The 24,257-nt window shown below is 39.1% G+C and overlaps 2 protein-coding genes across 6 annotated transcripts in view; both read right to left on the minus strand.

The window, feature by feature from the left end:
* nle1 (notchless homolog 1) overlaps positions 1 to 12,035 on the minus strand; it is a 13,220-nt gene extending 1,185 nt beyond the window's left edge. Inside the window, exons 1-11 of the mRNA XM_062959375.1 lie at positions 11,899 to 12,035; positions 10,049 to 10,205; positions 9,154 to 9,371; positions 7,653 to 7,732; positions 6,578 to 6,654; positions 5,261 to 5,358; positions 3,306 to 3,498; positions 2,891 to 3,026; positions 2,406 to 2,452; positions 1,595 to 1,797; positions 1,339 to 1,498 (exon numbers count right to left, since the gene is read on the minus strand). Coding sequence (XP_062815445.1) covers positions 1,339 to 1,498; positions 1,595 to 1,797; positions 2,406 to 2,452; positions 2,891 to 3,026; positions 3,306 to 3,498; positions 5,261 to 5,358; positions 6,578 to 6,654; positions 7,653 to 7,732; positions 9,154 to 9,371; positions 10,049 to 10,186 — 1,350 coding nt within the window. The 5' untranslated portion in view covers positions 10,187 to 10,205; positions 11,899 to 12,035. The remainder of the gene's footprint in view (positions 1 to 1,338; positions 1,499 to 1,594; positions 1,798 to 2,405; positions 2,453 to 2,890; positions 3,027 to 3,305; positions 3,499 to 5,260; positions 5,359 to 6,577; positions 6,655 to 7,652; positions 7,733 to 9,153; positions 9,372 to 10,048; positions 10,206 to 11,898) is intronic.
* An 8,081-nt stretch (positions 12,036 to 20,116) lies between these two features.
* On the minus strand, positions 20,117 to 22,584 carry LOC103281728 (general transcription factor II-I repeat domain-containing protein 1-like). 5 transcript variants are annotated; one of them, XR_010000263.1, is made up of 3 exons: positions 22,357 to 22,547; positions 20,628 to 20,820; positions 20,117 to 20,395 (listed from the first exon to the last, which is right to left on the minus strand). XR_010000263.1 is itself a non-coding variant. In XM_062960261.1 (3 exons), exons 1-3 carry the CDS (start codon positions 22,562 to 22,564, stop codon positions 20,335 to 20,337), a joined length of 432 nt encoding a protein of 143 aa, XP_062816331.1. In that variant the 5' UTR covers positions 22,565 to 22,584; the 3' UTR covers positions 20,117 to 20,334. The 5 variants fall into 5 exon arrangements, 2 of the variants coding, with proteins under 2 accessions (XP_062816331.1, XP_062816330.1); XR_010000264.1 differs by having other exon boundaries at positions 22,395 to 22,542; XR_010000262.1 differs by having other exon boundaries at positions 22,330 to 22,541.
* Between the last annotated feature and the right edge of the window lie 1,673 nt (positions 22,585 to 24,257).

A 24,257-nucleotide genomic window follows, 5' to 3' on the forward strand; every position in this document is an offset into this window, starting at 1 on the left:
TGTATGTACATATAATATTCATTATATTATATTGTAATACGATATAATACTAATAATACAATATAATAATATTAATTATATATTATATTTTACATTAATATAATATATAATTATATATAATTATATTATATATAATTATATATATATATATATAATATTACAATATATTGATACAGTACAATATAGTAATTTATTACCAGTATTGTACTATGCTAATATAATATTGTATGTAAATTTAATTTGTAAGCCGCTCTGAGTCCCCTTCAGGGTGAGAAGGACAGCATATAAATGTAGCAAATAAATAAATTAAAATAAAATAAATAAATATTGTATTATTATTATTATTATTATTATTATTATTATTAGAAACACAACAAGATGAGTCCACAGCAGATACTCCACTGGCTGTTGTATTGGATCACACGTCGGACACATCACAAGTGTCTAGGACTATTATTATTATTATTATTATTATTATTATTATTATTATTATTATTAGCAACAACAACACTCTGAAACATTTTTGTTCCTGGGTTATCAATGTCCTTTCCTAATTGGGTCTACCATAAAAACATGGGGTACAAAGTGTATTAAACTGCAAAGACTGTGTTTGCATGTCATCCTAATATAGCACATTTTGCAATAGTTTTCAATGAAGATCTCATCATCGAGTCTCAACCAATTCAACACAGAGGCAGCTACAAAAACAAAGTTTCTGAAGACAACCTTGAGCATAGTTTGTGCAACAAGAATAAAGTTTCCAGAGTAGAACAACGAAGAGATCTCGTGGGCCATGCAGTCCAACCAAAATATCGGTATATTGAAAACATTGACTATAAAAATGGCTAAGGCTGCATTTAAACCATAGAGTTAATGCAGTTTGACATTACTTTGTCTGGCTCAATGTGATGGAATCCTGGGAGTTAGAGTTTGCTGAGGCATCAGTACTATTTGGTAGAAAAGCTACAGAATTTGTAAAACTCCCCTTGTTCCATAGCATTGAGCCATGACTCTTAAACTGATATCAAACTCCTTTAATTCTATTGTGTAGGTGCATTCTGAATCTTCTAATATATAGGATTAAGATGGGGTCAAAAATACATGACTTTCCTTTCTGAAAATATTGAAGCTTCAAGTTTTTTCCCTCCTGCCTTTAAAGTATTTGAAGAATTTTGGATAAATTCTTTACAAACAAACAGAGGGGATAAAATTCATTCCATACAACTACAGCCCTCCCTCCAGGTGTTTTGGACTTCAACTCTCACTATTCCTAAAACTTGGATGGAAGGGCGAAGCTGGCCCGCCTGGGGTTGAACTGGGAATTGGAAAAGGCCTGACCTCGTCCGCGTGTCCCGGCAAATCGACGGCCAGCTTCCGCGCCTTGGTGTCCCACACTTTGAGGGTGCTGTCGCTGCTCCCGCTGACCAGCAAGCGGCTGTCAGCGGACCATGCGATTTGGTAGACGGCGGAGACGTGACCTCGCAGGGCAGCCAGGTATCTGAGAAGAGAGAGAAACAGGGCCAACAGAGTCGGTCAACCTCTGTCAGACGTCGCATGGAGCGTGAGATTCCATAAAGCCGCCACCGCCACCTACTTCCCGGTCTTTCCGTCCCACAGCTTGACAGACTTGTCAAAAGAGGCGCTGGCGACGAGGCGGGTGTCGGGCGAAAAGACAACCTGGTTGACGAGTGCTTGGTGCCCCGTCATTCTCTCCAGCGGCTTCTTGTCCTCGGCGGGTGCCCAGAGGAACAGCGTGAAGTCGTCCGAGCCGGAAACAAGTCGCTCGGGCCCTTGTCCCTGATGTGGAAGAGGAAGCCACAATAAAAACCCGCCCAGCAATACGGAAAGGAAGCAGAGTCAATATGGGCAGTCCTGAGTTGCAAACATTGTCAGGAAATCGGCGACCCCGGCTTATTGATGAGCTAGGTCCCGCCTGTTCTCACCCGTCAGACCACTCTGCAAACGGCAAAAGTGGCACCAACAAAGAATGACAACTTTGTTGATTTATCTGCTGAATCCCAGCGGCACTAACGCTTTATTTACATTAATAATATTTACAGTGCTAACTGACCAAAACTGTCAGGACACATGGATGAAAACATGGAGCATGTCTGTCTCTCTCAAAGTCTGTTCTCCGTACACTGAAACACCTCCTCTGCATTCCACAGCCTGTGATGTATCTTCCTGTCACTTAGCACAAACAGAAGTCTTTGTCATTTGCCCTTCCAGCAATCAATCAGGGCTCGCTGCAATTAACCTCTTGACTGCTGGAATGCTTGCCGGAACGAATGCACACAATTCCACAGCAACAATAGATTAAACATTTCACTCGATATCACAAAAACACTAACAAACATCTGACTTACAGTTAAGAACGAACTGAGACAACAAGAAGGCCAACATACCCGAACTTGATTGTATCTCCGCAATGCCTTCTCCTTGATTTCTGCCACTGCAAGAAAGGAAAGCAAAGCAAGTGAGAGGAAACACAGGGGAGAGAAATTCTCTTTCCAAACCGTGTGTTGGGACACAGGCATGTGCCGCCTGGAGTCTGCAAGTGTGTCGCATGAAAAATGTGCAGAGTCTACAAGAAAACTTTTATAGGTCATGAAAGGATTTGATAACTAAAAATAAGATTAAATAATGTATGGCCATCTTCTGTATTTTGTATGCAATGATATTATATGCGCATATAAAGCATTGTGCTACATTATTGTAACAGCAAGGATATTATATGCGCATATAAAGCATTGAACTACATGATCATAACAGCAAGGATATTATATGCGCATATAAAGCATTGAACTACATGATCATAGCAGCAAGGATATTATATGTGCATAGTGGAGGAGACATAGGGAAATAGAGAAGAGGAAGAAAAGGTTCTCACGGGATCCGCTCACGTCCTGGGGATTGATGGAGGCCTCGGCCGGCTCAAAAGCCCCCGTCCGGAGAACGTAGTCGGTGCTGAGCGCCATGGCGTTCACCCAGTGGGCATGGCCCTGCAGCGTGCGGCACAGGATGCCCTGCCAAGGGAGGAGGAGAAGGACAAGCATAGCACATTTTGCAAGGCTCAGGACACCCTCTTGCCAAGATTCATTCCCATGAGGCTGAGAGAGTGGCAATCTTTCAGTCAGCAAGTTTGGCAGCTCAGCAGTTTAACCCGCTGTGCCACCGGGGCTCCATAAAGAAAACCTTAAGAAGTGCCTAATAATAATAATAATAATAATGACTGTGAATCAATTCATTCTCGGGCCGCTCCCTCCCCTTACAAATCGCATGGAGTCGGTCCGTTGCAGACTTACATCTTGCGCTCTCCAAGCCTTGATGGTCCTGTCCTGGGAAGAGGAGTAGAGGAGCCCATCTCCGCCCCACTTGACGCCCGTCACGGACTGCGTGTGGCCCGTGAGGATCCTGTCACAGCGCCCGGCCGTCGTGTCCCAGATGCGGACGCTGCCGTCCTTGGAGGCGCTGGCCAGGAAGCGGCACTCGGGGTTCCTGGAGAGACATATTAAGGTGGGAGGAGACAGAAAACAGGGGTACTGAAAGTCTTGTAAACATGCATCTCTTTTTTTTTTTTTTGCGGTGCTCTTCTGCTGTTCTTTCCCTCCCTGGCTCAACCACACTGGACCACAGCTACCTGCACAGAACCAAAAGACTTACATGTATATTATAAACAAATAAATATAAAAATCTATATAGATAAAATGTGATGTCTGTTTGTGAGGGACCTCGTATCTGTTTGTGAGGGACCTTGTATCTCACAAACTGCTTCAAAATTGGGACACAATGTAGCAATCGAACTGGGGAGTGTTTTAAGGTACAGTAGAGTCTCACTTATCCAACATAAATGGGCCGGCAGAACGTTGGATAAGCGAATATGTTGGATAATTAAGAAAAAGCCTATTAAACATCAAAATAGGTTATGATTTTACAAATTAAGCACCAAAACATCATGTTATTCAACAAATTTGACAGAAAAAGTAGTTCAATACGCAGTAATGCTATGTAGTAATTACTGTATTTACAAATTTAGCACCAAAATATCATGATGTATTGAAAACATTGACTACAAAAATGCGTTGTATAATCCAGAATGTTGGATAAGCGAGTCTTGGATAACTGAGACTCTACTGTACATTGTGATGTTTTGGTGCTAAATTCGTAAATACAGTAAGTACTACATAGCATTACTGTGTATTGAACTACTTTTTTTCTGTCAAATTTGTTGTATAACATGATGTTTTGGTGCTTAATTTGTAAAATCATAACCTAATTTGATGTTTAATAGACTTTTCCTTGATCCCTCCTTATTATCCAACATATTCGCTTATCCAACGTTCTGCCGGCCCGTTTATGTTGGATAAGTGAGACTCTACTGTATTTACATACCTACTATTACACACCTGTCACACCTGAGACAGGTAAAACCATGCTTTGGATCACAAACAGTGCCATCTGCTGGACAAACAAGCAACAGCCGCTGTACTACAAACAACTGTTTCCGGAAGGAGGAGAAGGGCATGTGAAGACGGCGAGGGCGGAGACAAAACTGGAATCGCCTCCTTGCAGGGAGACCTGAGGATGACTAGCAAGCCTCCCTTGCCGAGTCCTTTTTTCCAGGTTGCGTGTGGATAAAATAGCTGGGGGCTATAGTATTTTATGCACACAGCCTAGAAAAAAGGAGGACTTGGCAAAGGAGATGTGCTGACAGCCAACTTTGAGCAAAGCCAGAGAAGTGTCTGCGAGTGCCTATGACCCACACGTGCATACAAATGGCCCCCCAACAGGACGATTCACACCCCCTTCCCTTTGGAGATGTGCTTTCCTCTTCCTCCTCCTACCGGTTTTTGCACACAGGAAAGAGAGCCACCTGCTCTCGCCTTGGATTGAATGAAAGAGCACATATCAAAGGGTGCAATGTTTCCAATCGGTCATATGATAGCATCGGATCATACAGAGTGTCAGATAAGCGAAGGTTGGATAAGCGAGACTCTACTGTATATCTATGACCACAACTTTCTGCCCAGAGCCGAAAGACTTTTATGTATAGGTTCCACTTGGTTTATTTACAAGTTACAGGAGATCAGTGGTGAAAGAGACTGAGCAACCGCATGGTCTCAACTTACAACAGCATTGGTCTCAACTTACAACAGTTGCTGCTTCACTGGCGTTCCAAGTGACACCAAGTGACCACATGGTCTCGGCGTATAACAGGATCATCCCACACCTTACAGCCAAACCCAAACCCGAGACTCACAGGTGCAAAGGCTCCCAGCAGAGCGACGTGATCCACTTGGAGTGTCCCACCAGAGCCCGGCCAAGCTGGTTCCCCGTCTTCGGATCCCAGAGGAAGATCTGCCCAAAAACACGGAAGACGCAAACACGTTCGGGACCGTTTCCCCCAAAATAAGACCAGGTCGTAGATTAATATGCAAAATGATGCATTCGTAGATTATTATATTCAGGGAATTGCCTGATCTTGGACAAGACCACCTTTTGAAAACCACTAGCATGACCTTGTTAGAAGTCAACCCTTTGAACAATAATAATAATAATAATAATAATAATACTTTATTTATAGCCCGCCACCATCTCCCCAATGGAGACTTGGGGAGGCTTACATGGGGCCATGCCCAGAACAATACAATATAATAGAATATAAAAGAACAACACATCATAACACATTGAACAATACAATAAATAATAATAACAAGGGATATTCATAAGCATTCATGTAATGGCACACAGGGAACTCAGCTGTTAGACTGAAGAACCATGTCTTTGAACTGCCAAGGACAAAGACATACCACTACAAAAATATAGTTGGTTAGCAGAGGATGGTTGTTTCTTTGAAGCTGAAATTGCAGTTGCCCAAAAGATATACGCTCCCTTGAAACCTCTTAGTTTAAAATATGCATTCAGAGATAAAAAAAAACCAAAGTCTTCCTTGAAAAATAACATATCTTGTTTACTCACAAACATCTTGTATTAATTCCACCATACAGGATCATTTATAATTAAAGTTCAGTTATAGTTAGGATGTAGTCTTTGTGATGAAAACACAAGGCATAATTCCTAATCAATAGTCCACAGCCTTTAGGGATAGTTGTACTCACTAAAGTCCATAAGTCATACTTCTCTACTGAAGTCCAAACAGCCACATTTTATGCTGTATGTTGATTTTAATGATTGTTTTATTGATGCTGATGTTTTTATTGTTGGGATATTTGTTTTATTGTTTTGTTGTTGTTATTATATTGTTGTATCGGGCAAGGCCCCATGTAAGCCGCCCCGAGTCCCTTCGGGGAGATGGGGCGGGGTATAAAAATAAAGTTGTTGTTGGTATTATTATTATTATTATTACATGCATCTACCTCCACTGAGGTCTGACACAAACATGCATCCACCTCCACTGAGGTGTAAAGCAGACAGAATATAAAATGGAGTCCTGAGTCTGAACATGCTCAGTACAATCACATGTTTATAATCCACCCATCACTGGGCAGCCAGTCCTCCTAGCAAGTCTAGTCTATGCCTGGTGTAGATTATTGTTTCAAAAAACTGGAACGTTTACCTGGCCATTCTTGCAACCGGATGCCAGCTTCCTTCCATCGGGAGACCAAGAGATACTCAAAACCCAATGACGGTGGCCTGGTTGAGGAAAGAGTAAGGACCGCAGAATTAAGCTCACTCCGCTCCCCGGATTCAAACCACTGACCTTTCAGTCAGTAAGTTCAGCAGCTCAGCAGTTTCACCTGCTGTGCCACCGGGGGCTCCTATAATATAGTATAATAATAATACATAAATAGTAAGCCACTTTTGAGTTTCCTTGCAGAGCGAGAAAGTGGGGTATAAATAATAATAATAATAAATTATTATAATAATATAAAATAATAATATATTATAAAATTATATATACTGTAATACTAGCTGTGCCCAGCCACGCGTTGCTGTGGCGTGGGATTTTGTTCGCGGAGGCAAGTATGAGTGTTATAATTAGCCATCTTGATTAGCATTGAATGGGCTTGCAGCTTCAAAGTGTCGTTGTTTCCTCCCTGGGGGAAACCTTTGTTGGGAGGTGTTAACTGGCTCCGGTTGCTTCCTGTCTGGAATATGCTTATTTTCAGAGTGTTGTTCTTTATTTACTGTCCAGATTGTAGAGTTGTTTAAATGGTGGCTGCCAGGTTATGTTCATTTTGATGGTTACCAGGAACCCAAATAATAATAATAATAATAATAATAATAATAATAATAATAATAATAATAATAATAATATAATAGTAATTATAATGACTCTGAAGAAAGGGAAGAAAGCCCTGTTCACCTGGCTGGTGTCACCAAGTTTCCGGGGGGACCACTGCGCATGCGTGGTTACTAATTTTTGGTTTTGGGGGGTTTTCTGTAATTTTGACCCAATTGTTTAGGGTTTTTTATCGAAAGACATAGATTGGATGACAATGTCTTTTGTGGACAAGTTTGGTGTGATTTGGTCCAGTGATTTTGTTGTTTACTCCATGGGAATTACACACATTACCTTTATATATATATATATATAGTATAAAATGATATAGTATATTAATAATATAGCATAACATTAATAATAATAATAATAATAATAATAATAATAATAATAATAATAAATAGCTCACCTTTAGCTGTGAAGTGCGGCGTCTCAGTGGTGAGGTCCCAGAAGCGGACAGTCGTGTCGCCGGAGCCGCTGGCAAGGTATCTAAAGGAATAATAAGAAATATAATAATAATATCTCTAATCTCTCAGGCCCTTATCCAGACAGTTCACCCTTATCCAGAGAGCACTGACCCCAGCCAACGACGGATCTGGACCAAACTTCAGTGATATAACCTAACATCCCAAAACAAACAATGCCTTCTTCTAATATTCCAGGCACTACCGGGTCCCCAAGCTAGTATAATAATAAATATACTGTATATACTCGAGTATAAGCCTAGTTTTTCAGCCCTCTTTTTAAGACTGAAAAAGCCCCCCTCGGCTTATACTCGGGTGAGGGTCCTGGTTGGCTTGTATTTGGGTCAGCTTATACTCGAGAATATATGGTACATTTATTATTTTTCTCTATTATTGTTGGTATTATTACATTTATTATTTTTCTCTATTATTGTTGCTACTATTACATTTATTTTAGTCTATTTTTATTATTATTAATACATTTATTATTTCACTGATATTATTATTATTATTATTATTGCATTTATTATTTTACTCTATTTATTATTACATGTATTATTTCCCTGTATTTATTATTATTATATTATTAATTTAAAAGTAACAATAATAGGGTAAAATAATAAATGTAACAATACCAATAATAATAGAGAAAAATAATAAATACAGTAGAGTCTCACTTATCCAACACTCACTTATCCAACGTTCTGGATTATCCAACACATTTTTGTAGTCAATGTTTTCAATGCATTGTGATATTTTGGTGCTAAATTTGTAAATACAGTAATCACTACATAGCATTAAGGTATAATGAACTTCTTTTTCTGTCAAATTTGTTGAATAACATGATGTTTTGGTGCTTAATTTGTAAAATCATAACCTATTTTGATGTTTAATAGGCTTTTTCTTAATCTCTCCTTATTATCCAACATATTGGCTTATCCAACGGTTTGCCAGCCTGTTTATGTTGGATAAGTGAGACTCTACTATACATGTATTATTTTACTCTATTATTATTAAAAGGATACATAAGCACATTTACATTGAAGAAGATGAGAATCATGATTTGATCAGAGTTTGAGCTTGATGTAAATATTCAAAAACATTTAACCTACTGATGCCTCAATTAATGTAATTTTATTGGTATCTATTTTTATTTCTGAAATTTACCACCCTCAGCTTATACTGGAGTCAATGTTTTCCCAGTTTTTTGTGGTAAAATGAGGTACCTTGGCTTATATTCGGGTCGGCTTATACAGTAATAATAATAATAATAATAATAATAATAATAATCTAATACCTCTAATATCCTAGGCCCTTGGGAAGAGCCTGATATTCAGAGACGAACCGCAGACTCTTCGCTCCCATGTGCATGCGTGTTATGTTGTTAAGGACATGTAAAATAATAAAAAAGAAACGAGTTGGAGGACGAGTGGCCCCGAGACTTACTTCCCGGTGGGACTGAAGGCAACGGCGATGACGGCCTCGCTGTGTCCCTCCAAGGAGCTGGTACACCGCGTGACAGCCCGGACCCGGAACACGGCTTGAGGCTGGTAAACAATGTCCAGTACCCGCTCCGTCTCCAAAGCCTGGCCAGACAACGTCTTCTCCAAGGAGGCAACGATTTCGGAGTCACCGACAAAGAAGGCCAAGGGCAGCGGCTCTTCCTTCGAAAGGGAGAAGCTCCGTGACGTTGGGGTTTTGTTTTGTTTTATTTACCAAATTCTTCCAACATTTATTTATTTATTTACATCACTTTACATCCGAGGGGACTCAAAGCGGCTTACAGTAAATAGGCAAAAATTCAATGCCTAAAAACAATGTAAAAACAACAATTCATATAAAACAGATACCATTACAAAATAAAATAACATTGTCCAATACTTCTCTGGATGACGCTTGTGGTCTCTGCCAACAATATTATTCTATGACTCTATTATTATTATTTTATTTTATTTTATTATGGCACAGCAAACAAGATAGATATGCTGGATTTCATATCACAAAATCACAAGTCGAACACTTCCCAAGTGTCTAGGACTGTGTGATGTATTATTATTATTATTATTATTATTATTATTATTATTATTAAGCAGAGGCTGGATGGCCATCTGTCGAGAGGGCTGTGATGTTGCTTCTCCTACCTGGCAGAAGAGAGGGTGGACTAGATACCCTTTGGGTGCCCCTTCCAACTCTAGGATCCTATTTTAGATATACATATATCATAGTATGCAGTTTATTTATCTATGATATCTATGGCTGGATCTGTCGGCAGGGCTTTGATGGTGCTTTTCCAGAGGTTGGACTAGATGCCCTTTGGGTGCCCCTTCAAATTTAGACTTACCTGCTCCAGGAGAGCATTGCAGACCAGCTGCAGCTTCTCAGGCGTGATGTCGATGGGGACATCGAAGGGCGAGCCCAGAACCTGGTCAGCTTCATCTTTGAATTGGATCAAGAGCCGCTCCACGTCCGTGGCCTTCATGTCCGCTTCCCTCTTTGGCCTGAAAATCAACACAATCCCCAACATTTAGCCGCACAAATGAGAAAACCCATGTTCATTCGTATTTGTGACCAAGAGATGAACAGACAGAAATCGTACCAGAGGGAAGCTGAGGAAGAAACACAACCTACAAATGTAACAATATAATAACAATATAATAATATATAATATATAATAATTATTATTATTATTTTATTTTTATACCCCACCCCATCTTCCCGAAGGGACTCAGGGCGGCTTACATCAGACAATGTAAAAACATAGCAATAAAACAAGTCAATCGACAATAAAACAAATCATAAAACAAATAAGGTCACATACAATAAATATAATGATAAAATCTTGGGTTGGCTCCAAAAGGGACTCCTATTATACTATACTAATATTATATTATATTGTATATACATATAATATTGATAATAATATTATGATGTAATACAATGTAATACTAATAATGCACTATTATAATTGTATATTGATATTACATGTAATATTACTAATAATATTGCAATATAGTCCTAGAGTACAATATAATAATATATAATGCTTATGTAGTGCTTATATTGTGCCATACTAATATTATAATATATTGTATATACATATAATACTGATAATAATATTATGATGTAATACAATGTAATACTAATAATACACTATTGTAATTGATATTACATGTACAGTAGAGTCTCACTTATTCAACGTTCTGGATTATCCAACGCATTTTTGTAGTCAATGTTTTCAATGTTTGAAAACATTGACTACAAAAATGTGTTGGATAAGCGAGTGTTGGATAAGTGAGACTCTACTGTAGAACAATAAAATTTGATATGCTAGAAATATAAGAATAGCAGCAATGATAATAATAAATATATAATTATATAACACAAATATATAACAATATAACACATATAATAATAAATATAATAAAATTTTGTATGTTAGAAATATAAGAAGAACAGTAGTGATAATAAATATGATAATAATATTGGTCTCCTAGAATTATTATGATTACAGAAACAGTAGTTCAATACGCAGTAATGCTATGTAGTAATTACTGTATTTACGAATTTAGCACCAAAATATCACGATGTATTGAAAACATTGACTACAAAAATGTGTTGGATAAGCGAGTATTGGATAAGTGAGACTCTACTGTAGAACAATAAAATTTGGTATGCTAGAAATATAAGAATAGCAGCAATGATAATAATAAGCATATAATTATATAACACAAATATATATCAATATAACACATATAATAATAAATATAATAAAATTTTGTATGTTAGAAATATAAGAAGAACAGTAGTGATAATAAATATGATAATAATATTGGTCTCCTAGAATTATTATGATTACAGAAACAGTAGTTTAATACGCATTAATGCTATGTAGCAATTACTGTATTTACGAATTTAGCACCAAAATATCACGATGTATTGAAAACATTGACGACAAAAATGAGTTGGATAATCCAGAACGTTGGATAAGCGAGTCTTGGACAAGTGAGACTCTACTGTACATTGTATGAATTTGATTAAAACATCATATCCCGATTAAAACCCAATTAAGATATCAAATAAAACAATTTTAAAAAACGTAACACAAGCACCATATTAAAGATATCCATAACCTCCGGCCTCTGAAGTTATTTGTCAATTATTATATTTTTAAAAAACGGACAGTAGTCTCACCTCAAAGCAGGCCTCGGCTCCTTCTAATTTCCTTCCGATCCACTTCCGGTCCCACTTGGCTTCCACGTGGGGGGAAGGAATAAAAGGTTGCACCGTAGCGTCATCACTAAGGGAGGCCTCTGCTGCCACCTGCTGGCCCAGGCTGGAAGGACAAGAGAGCCAACACAATGCAATTCAATTGCTTATTGAGGTTCATTGTGTTCCTTTCGACCAATCATCTCTCATCTTTTAAAATCACTTTGAATTCTGCTCTGGAGCATCCGATAGGATCAATAAATAAATCATGTAATAATAAAATCATATTTCTTGTGATTCTATTATGTTATAATAATAATAATAATAATAATAATAATAATAATAAAAACTTTATTTATATACTGCTCTGTCTCCCCGAAGGGACTCAGGACGGTTTCCAAGGTGCCAAACATCATACAAAACTTAACACAACAATAATACATCAATGTAATTAATTTAATTATAAATGTATTTGTTTGACCAGTCATATGACCATTTGAAAGTGGAACATGAATAAAAACAAAGCAAATACATCAATTAAATAGAATCAGAAGGGACCTCAAGGGATCAATCTGTCTGTCTGTCTATCATAAAATCCAAGAGTTGGAAGGGACCTTAAAGGCCATAATATTTTATATAATTAATATATTATTATTATTGTTATTATTAAGCAGCAGCTGGGTGGCCATCTGTTGGGAGGGCTTTCATTGCGGTACCTCTTGATTTACTCACATTTGCATGTTTTCAAACTGCAAATTGATAATATTATGATGTATTACGATATAATACTGATAATAATACAATAGTATTAATTATATATTATATATTAAATGTAATATTACTAATAATATTATGATACAATGATATAGTACAATATAATAATTTAATACTAGTATTGCACTATGCTAATAATACAAAGTATTGTATGTAAATATAATTTATAAGCCGCTCTGAGTTCCCTATGGGGTGAGAATGGCGGGATATAAATGTAGTAAATAAATAAATAAACAAATAGGTTCGCAGAAGCTGGGGCTAACAGCGGGAGCTCACCCCGATCCCCACATTTGAACCACTGACCTTTCGGTCAGCAAGTTCAGCTGCTCAGCTGTTTAACCCGCAGCGCTATTGGGGGCTCCAGGACTGTACGGTATATATATAGAAAATATATCATAGAATACAGTGTATTTATCTATTATATTTATTATTTTTATTTATCTATTATCTATTGCTGTTGCCCGCTTTTGGTCCAAAACTATTTAGTTGCTTGTGATTTCTTTTTTTTTTAATTTCCATTATTTGAAATGTATTTGTTGTACAATGCTTTTGACACGAAATAAATAAATCTATTATATGGATGGCTGGATCTGTCGTCAGGGCTTGGATGGTTCTTTTCCAGAGGTTGGACTAGATGCCCTTTAGGGGTCCCTCCAAACTATAGTTTACGATTCCATAGCCCAATTTTAATTTTTATTATTATTAAGCAGAGGCTTCTCTCAATCAAGGGCTTCAAAAACTATACTTCCCAGGCTCTCATAGTGTTGAGTGGACACAGAGGCACACTCTAGTTACAGAGTTGCATGGGAGGCTGGGAGGTCTAGTTTAACAAGGCCTTGGAAAACTACACTTTCCAGGCCCAATATTGCCTTGAGATTCTGATCTGTAATCCTTTGCTGCCATCAAGTGGACAAATGGAGAATTGCGCCTCAGTGTTATATTTCCCCCAATATTGCCTTGAGATTCTCATCTGCAGTCCTTTGCTGCCATCATGTGGCCAAATGGAAAACTGCACCTCTGTGTTATATTTTCCCCAATATTGCCTTGAGATTCTGATCTGTAATCCTTTGCTGCCATCAAGTGGACAAATGGAGGATTGCGCCTCAGTGTTATATTTCCCCCACTATTGCCTTGAGATTCTCATCTGCAGCCCTTTGCTGCCATCATGTGGCCAAATGGAAAACTGCACCTCTGTGTTATATTTCCCCCAATATTGCCTTGAGATTCTGATCTGTAATCCTTTGCTGCCATCAAGTGGACAAATGGAGAATTGCGCTTCAGTGTTATATTTCCCCCAATATTGCCTTGAGATTCTCATCTGCAGTCCTTTGCTGCCATCATGTGACCAAATAGAAGGTTGCAGGCTAGAGCAATAATATGAATATTATTGCTATGTCAGCAGAGAGGCTTCTCCATTGCTCAAGGCTGCAATACTGGGAGTTATAGTTTTGCAAGGGCGTCTCTCAATCATACCGCTGACTCACCCCACTGCGACGGTGCAATGTAGGGATGGTTTGGCACCCCTTCCCATTGCCGTGGACTGGTGCTGTGGCCTCTGGGATCTGCAGTTTGCCGTGGTCCCATGGCTCTCTGATAGGGGGTGCTGCACTATGGAACTTCTACGACACATTACTATTTACTTATTTATTTATTAGTGACATTTAAATCCCGCCCTTCTCACCCCGAAGGGGACTCATGGCAGTTTACAAGTATTTATACATACAATATATTATATTATACGACTATATTGCAATATTATTAGTAATACAGCATGTAATAAAAATATACTATTATAATAGTGAATTATAATTATTCTTACATTGTAATAATTATTACATTGCTATGGAATCCCGAGAGCTGTAGTTTGGCAGAGGAGGCTCAAGGCCTAGCAAACTATATCACTCAGGTTCCCATAGCATTGAGCTGTTGCAAAGTAGCAGAGGTTGTATGGGATGGTGGGAGTTGTAGTTTGGCAAGGCACCAGCACTCTTGGGCAGAGGGGTGAAAGGCCTTGCAAACCTCTCACTCCCAAGATTATTATTATTAATATTAGTATTATTTTAAACTGTCATGGCTCAAAGAAATATCAATTAATATTACATTAAGTCCTAATGGCTTTTCCGTTTGTCGCCCTCCTGTGGACAGAAGAATATTGCACTTGGCTTCAGATTGTGATTCATTGCTCTCTGCTGCCATCAAATGGTCAGTTAGGGAAGTGCAGCCTCAGTGTTATATTTCCCCCAATATTGCCTTGAGATTCTCATCTGCAGTCCTTTGCTGCCATCATGTGGCCAAATAGAAAGTTGCAGGCAAGAGCAATCATATGAATATTATTGCTATGTCAGCAGAGAGGCTTCTCCATTGCTCAAGGCTGCAATACTGGGAGTTATAGTTTTGCAAGGGCGTCTCCCAATCATGCCGCTGACTCACCCCACTGCGACGGTGCAATGTAGGGATGGTTTGGCACCCCTTCCCATTGCCGTGGACTGGTGCTGTGGCCTCTGGGATCTGCAGTTTGCCGTGGTCCCATGCCTATCTGATAGGGGGTGATGCACTATGGAACTTCTACGACACATTGCTATTTACATATTTATTTATTTGCTACATTTAAATCCTGCCCTTCTCACCCCGAAGGGAACTCAGGGCAGTTTACAATTATTTATACATACAATATATTATATTATATGACTATATTGCAATATTATTAGTAATACTGTATGTAATAAAAATATGTAATTATAATTATTCTTACATTGTAATAATTACTACATTGCTATGGAATCCCGAGCTGTAGTTTGGCAGAGGAGGCGCAAGGCCTAGCAAACTATATCACTCAGGTTCCCATAGCCTTGAGCTGTTGCAAAGTAGCAGAGGTTGTATGGGATGGTGGGAGTTGTAGTTTGGCAAGGCACCGGCACTTTTGGGCAGAGAGGATGAAAGGCCTTGCAAACCTCTGACTCCCAAGATTATTATTATTAGTATTAGTATGATTTAAGATTGCCCTGGATCAAGGAAATATCAATAAGATCCCACGTTAAATCCTTATGGCGTTTCTGTTTGTCGCCCTCCTGTGGACAGAAGAATATTGCACTTGCCTTCAGATTGTGATTCTTAGCCCTCTGCTGCCATCAAATGGTCAGAGAGGGAAGTGCAGCCTCGAACGTTGAAAGCGACTCTGTGCTGCACTTTTCTATCTGACCATTTGATGGCAGCAGAGAGCAAAGAATCACAATCTCAAGGCAAGTGCAATATTCTTCTGTCCACAGGAGGGCGACAAACGGAAAAGCCATTAGGATTTAATGTAATATTAATTGATATTTCTTTGAGCTATGGCAGTTTAAAATAATACTAATATTAATAATAATAATCTTGGGAGTTAGAGGTTTGCAAGGCCTTTCACCCCCTCTACCCAAGAGTGCTGGTGCCTTCCCAAACTACAACTCCCACCATCCCATACAACCTCTGCAACTTTGCAACCGCACAATACTATGGCCATGTTCCCGAAGCATTCTCTCCTGACATTTCGCCCACATTTATGGCATGCATCCTCAGAGGTTGTAAAACTAAGCAAGGGAGGTTTATCTATCTCTGGAATAATGTCCAGGGTGAGAGAAAGAACTCTTGTCTTGGAGGCAAGTACAATATATGATATTATTAGCATAGCACAACATTAGCATTCTATATTACTATATTGTACTATACCATCATACTGTATTATTATTAGTAATAACACATTTAATATATAATTAATATTTTTATACTACTATTGGTATTATATTGTATTCCTTTATAATATAATTATCCATATTATATGTATATACAATATAGGTTAAAGGTAAAGGTTTTTGTGACCGACTCTGAGGTTTGGTGCTCATCTCCATTTCTTAGCTGAAGAGCCGGCGTTGTCCGTAGACACCTCCAAGGGCATGTGGCCATAGGCATGACTGCATGGAGGCCCGTTACCTTCCCGCCGGAGCGGTACCTATTGATCTATTCACATTGGCATGTTTTCAAGAGTAGCTTTACAAGCAAAGAGAAACTTCCTGACCCAAAGCCATGTCTGTCTACATTGTGGGATCCTGGGAGCTGCAGTTTGGCATAGCAGCAGCACTCTCTGGTTCGGGCCCTTGCAAAACTAGACCTCCCAGGGTCCTATAGCATGTAGTTTGGCAGAGGAGGCGAAAGGCCTAGCAAACTATATCTCCCAGTGTGTTGTCGAAGGCTTTCACGGCCGGAATCTCTGGGTTGTTGTGCATTTTCCGGGCTGCAATGCCATGTTCCAGAAGCATTCTCTCCTGACGTTTTGCCCACATCTATGGCAGGCATCCTCTGTGGAGAGAGGGCAGTCTAGAAATAAAGTTTTATTATTATTTTATTATTATTATTTTATTCTTATTGGGAAACTAAGCAAGGGGGGTTTATATCACCTAGGCTCCAATGGCATTGAGCTGTTGCAGAGGTTGTATGGGATGGTGGGAGTTGTAGTTTGGCACCAGCACTCTTGGGCTGAGGGGGTGAAAGGCCTTGCAAACTTCTCACTCCCAAGATTATTAGTATTAGTAGTAGTATTATTTAAGATGGCCCTGGGTCAAGGAAAGATCAATGATATTCCATGTTAAACCCTATGGCTTTTCCGTTTGTCGCCCTCCTGTGGACAGAAGAATATTGCACTTGCCTTGAGATTCTGATTCTTAGCTCTCTGCTGCCATCAAATGGTCAGTTAGGGAAGTGCAGCCTCAGTGTTATATTTCCCCCAATATTGCCTTGAGATTATCATCTGCAGTCCTTTGCTGCCATCATGTGGCCAAATAGAAGGTTGCAGGCTAGAGCAATAATATGAATATTATTGCTATGTCAGCAGAGAGGCTTCTCCATTGCTCAAGGCTGCAATACTCGGAGTTATAGTTTTACAAGGGCCTGAACCAGATAGTGCTGGTGCCATGCCAAACTGCAGCTCCCAGGAGCCCTCAGTGTAGACAGGCATGGCTTTGGGTCAGGAAGTTTCTCTTTGTTTGTAAAACTACTCTTGAAAACATGTGCCCATGCCTGATCTAGAACCCAGATATGGATCTAGAACCCAGATTCGAATCTCGTACGCCGAAGCACATACGTTTCAAGCCGATCCGTATTGATTAAACCTAGGGATAGACATCTTTTTCTTTTCATTCCATATAATTTTCTCGACTCTAATAGTGTTGTTATATGTAGACATAGATATGAAATAAAAGATCGGAAGTGCAAGTGCTCTTTTGGTTGGTTTCTAAAAAAACCCTTAAAGAAATAATAGTATAAATCAACTGGTTTGGGGACTACAGTGCCCAGAATCCCCTGTCATGTCAATCATGGGGATGCTGAGAGTTGCGATGCCAAAGCTCAGGATTTGGGGTGTGATGGTTCACTCCCAGGCGCTGCAGCAGAGGTGCCCTTGAGTGACAGAGTTTTAAGGCCGGGAGTTGTAGTTTGGCATGGAACCGGCACTCTTGGGCAGAGGGGGTGAAAGGCCTTGCAAGCCTCTAACTCCCAACATTATTATTATTAGTATTAGTATGATTTAAGATTGCCCTGGATCAAGGAAATATCAATGAGATCCCAATTAAATCCTTATGGCTTTTCCGTTTGTCGCCCTCCTGTGGACAGAAGAATATTGCACTTGCCTTGGGATTGTGATTCTTGGCCCTCTGCTGCCATCAAATGGCCAGTTAGGGAAGTGCAGCCTCAGTGTTATATTTTCCCCAATAGTGCCTTGAGATTCTCATCTGCAATCCTTTGCTGCCATCACGTGGCCTAATCGGGAAATGCAGCCTTGAGTTTGAATTACTGCCTAAAACCCATAACTTTTTGGGTTTTTTCCTTTCATTCTGCCTTCCTGCTTTCAGAGTGGCTTACAAATTATATGTACGTACAATATATTATATTATTAGCATAGCACAACATTAGAATTATATATTACTATATTGCAGTATTATTAGTAGTATTAATATCACATGTAATATATAATTAATATTATTAGAATCATAGAATCGTAGAGTTGGAAGAGACCTCATGGGCCATCCAGTCCAACCCTCTGCCAAGAAGCAGGAAATCGCATTCAAAGCACCCCCGACAGATGGCCATCCAGCCTCTGCTTAAAAGCCTCCAAGGAAGGAGCCTCCACCACAGCCATATTACTCCACCATATTACTATTACTATTGTATTACATTATAATTATCAATATGATATGTATAGACAATATATATTGTTCTATATTACTCTATATTATATATAGAATAATTATTCTATACAATATATTTATTATTATTATTACTATTATTATTATTATATTGTTCTATATTATGTTGTATATTGGCCCCAGAGCATCAGTTGGTGATGGGGGAGAGGCCCCCAATTGATGGCATTGGTGACAAGTATTATTACTACTACTAACAGCAACAACAACAATAATCATATCCCGGGAGTTGACGTTTTACCTGTGGCCTCTTCTACCCACGAATACTGGAGTCTCATCATTGGAAGTGGTCGAATTGGAAGCTGTGGGTCCTAGACCGCAAAGAACAACTTCCTGACCCAAAGCGACAGGCAAAATATTGATTACATGTTCCAGAAGCATTCTCTCCTGACGTTTCACCCATACCTATGGCAGGCATCCTCTGGGGAGAGAGGGCGGTCTAGAAATAAAGTTTTATTATTTTTTATTATTTTACTCTTATTGGAAAACTAAGCAAGGGGAGTTTATATCTCCCAGTCTCTAATGGCATTGAGCTGTAGTTTGGCAAGGCACCGGCACTCTTGGGCAGAGGGGGTGATAGGCCTTGCAAGCCTCTAACTCCCAAGTTTATATTTATTAGTATTAATATTAATTAAGACTGCCCTGGATCAAGGAAATATCAATGATATCCCCATTGAACCCTTATGGCTTTTCCGTTTGTCGCCCTCCTGTGGACAGAACAATATTGCACTTGCCTTGAGATTCTGATTCTTTGCTCTCTGCTGCCATCAAATGGTCAGAGAGGGAACCGCAGCCAGTTTAACATAATACTAAGACTAATAATATTGAAAGTTAGTGTTTTGCAAGGCCTTTCACCCCCTCGGCCCAAGAGTGCTGGTACCTTGCCAAACTACTAATTCGGACTAATCCAGTGACATAAATGAGCCTTTTTTTTTCCCCGGCGCCGTTTGCCTACAACCGTCAAAAGCGGATTGGAACCCAAGGAAGGGGTCGGGGTTCTGGGTTGGGCCTTTTGTTGGGTTGCGTGCACATGGAAACAAAATAATCACTGTAAAGCACTTTTATTAATAATAATAATAATTCAATTAAAAAAGAGCATTTACGACTGAGCCTCGCTCGCTCGCCCGGCTCTTGTTTTGTATTTTTGTTTATTACAAAACGGTATTTGTTCGTTTCGAGAGAAAAAAAAACACAGGAAACGGTTTGATTTTTCAGAGCAAGGCAACCCTTCTTATTCTTTTTTTATTTAAAAAGGCCCTGGCGGCAGGAATATAGTGTAAAAATCATTGGAAAAACTAAAAGGCCTCAATACATATTGGAATAATATACACTTTGTACAAACGAAAATTACACGCTGTTCATTATTTTTTTGTTTTGTTTTGTTCGGAGGTTCTGGTTCAGAAACTGAGGTCCGAATAATTCATGGCTCCCGGAACCGGAACGTTGAGGCCGCCGTAGTCCAGCATGTACATGGGCCACTGCTGCCCAAGGAGGCAAGAAAAAAGGGATTGAATAGAATAATAATAACAATAATATTTATTTATTCCCAATATTTATATCCCGCCCTTCTCACCCGAAGGGACTCAGGGCGGCTTACAACACAAATAGGTGCCTGTACAAAAACAATCCACAAAAGATGGTGGTGTGACTATGACAAAGGGGTGACTATTATGCGATGAAATACAGGCAGGAAGGCCAGAGGGCCGGGCTTACTGAAGCGGATTCGTCACCACCATGCGGATGCGGTCGCGAGCTTTGAGGATCTTCTCCAGCCGGTGGATGTCGTAGGTGTTGGGGTTCCGGAACGGGATCTCGTCTGGGAGGCCGAGCACCTCGAGGGCCTCGGGGCTGTCCCGGATCAGCTTATACGGCACCAGGACGGGCCGGTTCAGCCCCAAAGCGTCTCCTGGAAGAACAACAACAACACCAAGAGTCTCAGGAGAGCATTAAGCTCCATCGCAACACAACAATGTTCTCGCCAAGTTTCACAAACAAAACCACGACAAAAATGCGGAGCCTACTCTACATCTCCCCAAAACGTTATGCTTTTATTAAGACAGAAAAAAGAAAACAACAAAAGGTTAAAAACACTTGTTCTAGAAGAATACCACAACGTCCTAAACAAAAAAAATATGTCACTAATCACTCTCGAGATTCCATTGCAATGTGCCATAGAAGTTCTAGCGGGAGACGCACTGACGTTTCGCCCACATCTATGGCAGGCATCCTCTGGGGAGAGAGGGCAGTCTAGAAATAAAGTTTTATTATTATTTTATTCTTATTATTTTATTCTTATTGGAAAACTAAGCAAGAGATGCTTATATCTCCTAGGCTCCAATGGCATTGAGCTGTTGCAGAGTTTGTACGGGATGGTGGGAGTTGTAGTTTGGCAGGGCACCGGCACTCTAGGGCAGAGGGGGTGAAAGGCCTTGCAAACCTCTACCTCCCAAGATTATTATTAGTAGTATTAATATTAATTAAGAGTGCCCTGGATCAAAGAAAGATCCATGATATTCCAATTAAACCCTATGGCTTTTCCGTTTGACGCCCTCCTGTGGACAGAGGAATATTGCACTACGTAAAAACAAATATAAAAATGATGTAAAATAATAATATAATAATAATATAAAATAACAACATAATAATGCAAAATCATGTGTATAATAGTATGAAATAACAAAAATATATAGTATAATAATGATGTAAAATAATAACATAATATAATATGAAATATAAACAAAACGATATAAGAATGTAAAATAATAAAAATATAAAATATAAAATAAAAACCAATAATATAAGGATGCAAAATAATAATATTATAATAATATAAAATAACATAATAATCCAAATACTGTGAATTATAATAATATGAAATAACAGAATATTATAATAATGATGCAAAATAATAATAATATAATAAAATATGAAATAAATATAATATAATATGAAATAAGAACAAAATAATATAATATAATAATAATGTAAAATGATAATAATATAAAAACCAAATAATATAAGGATGCAAAATAATAAAAATAAAAATAATAATATAATATAAAATAACAACATAATAATGCAAAATCATATGTATAATAATATGAAATGATAAAAACATAATAATGCAAAATACTGTGTATTATAATAACATGAAATAAGAGAATAATATAATAATGATGCAAAATAACAATATAATAAAATATGAAATAAATATAATATGAAATAAGAACAAAATAATATAATAATAATGTAAAATGATAATAATATAAAAACCAAATAATATAAGGATGCAAAATAATAATAATAATAATATAATATAAAATAACAACATAATAATGCAAAATCATGTCTATAATAATAATATGAAATAATAAAGAAATAATATATTATAAATGTGATGCAACATAATACGTACGATAATAATATAATATGAAATACTAACACAATCATAATCATATAAAATAAAGGCCTTTTCCTGACGTTCTCCTCAGCGACGCTTCGCTCGCCTCAGCCCGGCCGCCATCTTGGCTGTTCCCTTCCCCGGCTCTCACGCGCCAGGCCACGCCCCTTGCCCCGCCCCCAAGTCCTGGCAGGTCCATAACACAACCCGTCCCTTCCGTCGCCAATCCTGACACCTCCATACACCTCATATTCAAACAACATAATAATACGTAACGATTATTAATAAGCTCGAAGACTATATATCTCCGATATTATATTATTATTTATTTTGTATTATTGCGGCTACGATGGGAAACGCCCCCGCATTACATATCTGCCAGGACGCGCTTCGACCAATGAGGGAGCGAAGGCAGGGGAAAGGGGCGGGACCTCCCAAGCAACAACCAATGGGAGAAGAGAGCGGAGGCGGAGGGGGAAAGGGAGGGATAAGAGGAACATAGAGGTATGAAAAGTAAAGAGTGTACCTGCAATGCGGAAATGGAACATAGAGGTATGAAAAGCAAAGAGCGCCCCTGCAATGCGGAAATGGAACATAGAGGTATGAAAAGGAAAGAGTGCCACTGCAATGCGGAAATGGAACATAGAGGTATGAAAAGCAAAGAGTGCCACTGCAATGCGGAAATTGAACATAGAGGTATGAAAAGTAAAGAGTGCCACTGCAATGCGGAATTGGAACATAGAGGTATGAAAAGTAAAGAGTGCCACTGCAATGCAGAAATGGAACATAGAGGTATGAAAAGTAAAGAGCGCCCCTGCAATGCGGAAATGGAACATAGAGGTATGAAAAGCAAAGAGCGCCCCTGCAATGCGGAAATGGCACATAGAGGTATGAAAAGCAAAGAGCGCCCCTGCAATGCGGAAATGGAACATAGAGGTATGAAAAGCAAAGAGCGCCCCTGCAATGCGGAAATGGAACATAGAGGTATGAAAAGCAAAGAGCGCCCCTGCTTTGAAGAAAGGGAACATAGAGGTATGAAAAGCAAAGAGCGCCCCTGCAATGCGGAAATGGAACATAGAGGTATGAAAAGCAAAGAGCGCCCCTGCAATGCGGAAATGGAACATAGAGGTATGAAAAGCAAAGAGCGCCCCTGCAATGCGGAAATGGAACATAGAGGTATGAAAAGCAAAGAGCGCCCCTGCAATGCGGAAATGGAACATAGAGGTATGAAAAGCAAAGAGCGCCCCTGCAATGCGGAAATGGAACATAGAGGTATGAAAAGGAAAGAGTGCCACTGCAATGCGGAAATGGAACATAGAGGTATGAAAAGCAAAGAGTGCCACTGCAATGCGGAAATTGAACATAGAGGTATGAAAAGTAAAGAGTGCCACTGCAATGCGGAATTGGAACATAGAGGTATGAAAAGTAAAGAGTGCCACTGCAATGCAGAAATGGAACATAGAGGTATGAAAAGTAAAGAGCGCCCCTGCAATGCGGAAATGGAACATAGAGGTATGAAAAGCAAAGAGCGCCCCTGCAATGCGGAAATGGCACATAGAGGTATGAAAAGCAAAGAGCGCCCCTGCAATGCGGAAATGGAACATAGAGGTATGAAAAGCAAAGAGCGCCCCTGCAATGCGGAAATGGAACATAGAGGTATGAAAAGCAAAGAGCGCCCCTGCTTTGAAGAAAGGGAACATAGAGGTATGAAAAGCAAAGAGCGCCCCTGCAATGCAGAAATGGAACATAGAGGTATGAAAAGTGAAGAGCGCCCCTGCAATGCAGAATAGAACCTAGAGGTATGAAAAGCAAAGAGCGCCCCTGCAATGCGGAAATGGAACATAGAGGTATGAAAAGCAAAGAGCGCCCCTGCAATGCAGAATAGAACATAGAGGTATGAAAAGTGAAGAGCGCCCCTGCAATGCGGAAATGGAACATAGAGG

This window comes from Anolis carolinensis, unplaced genomic scaffold (genome assembly GCF_035594765.1).
Source record: "Anolis carolinensis isolate JA03-04 unplaced genomic scaffold, rAnoCar3.1.pri scaffold_7, whole genome shotgun sequence".
NCBI classification, from domain to species: Eukaryota; Metazoa; Chordata; class Lepidosauria; order Squamata; family Dactyloidae; genus Anolis; species Anolis carolinensis.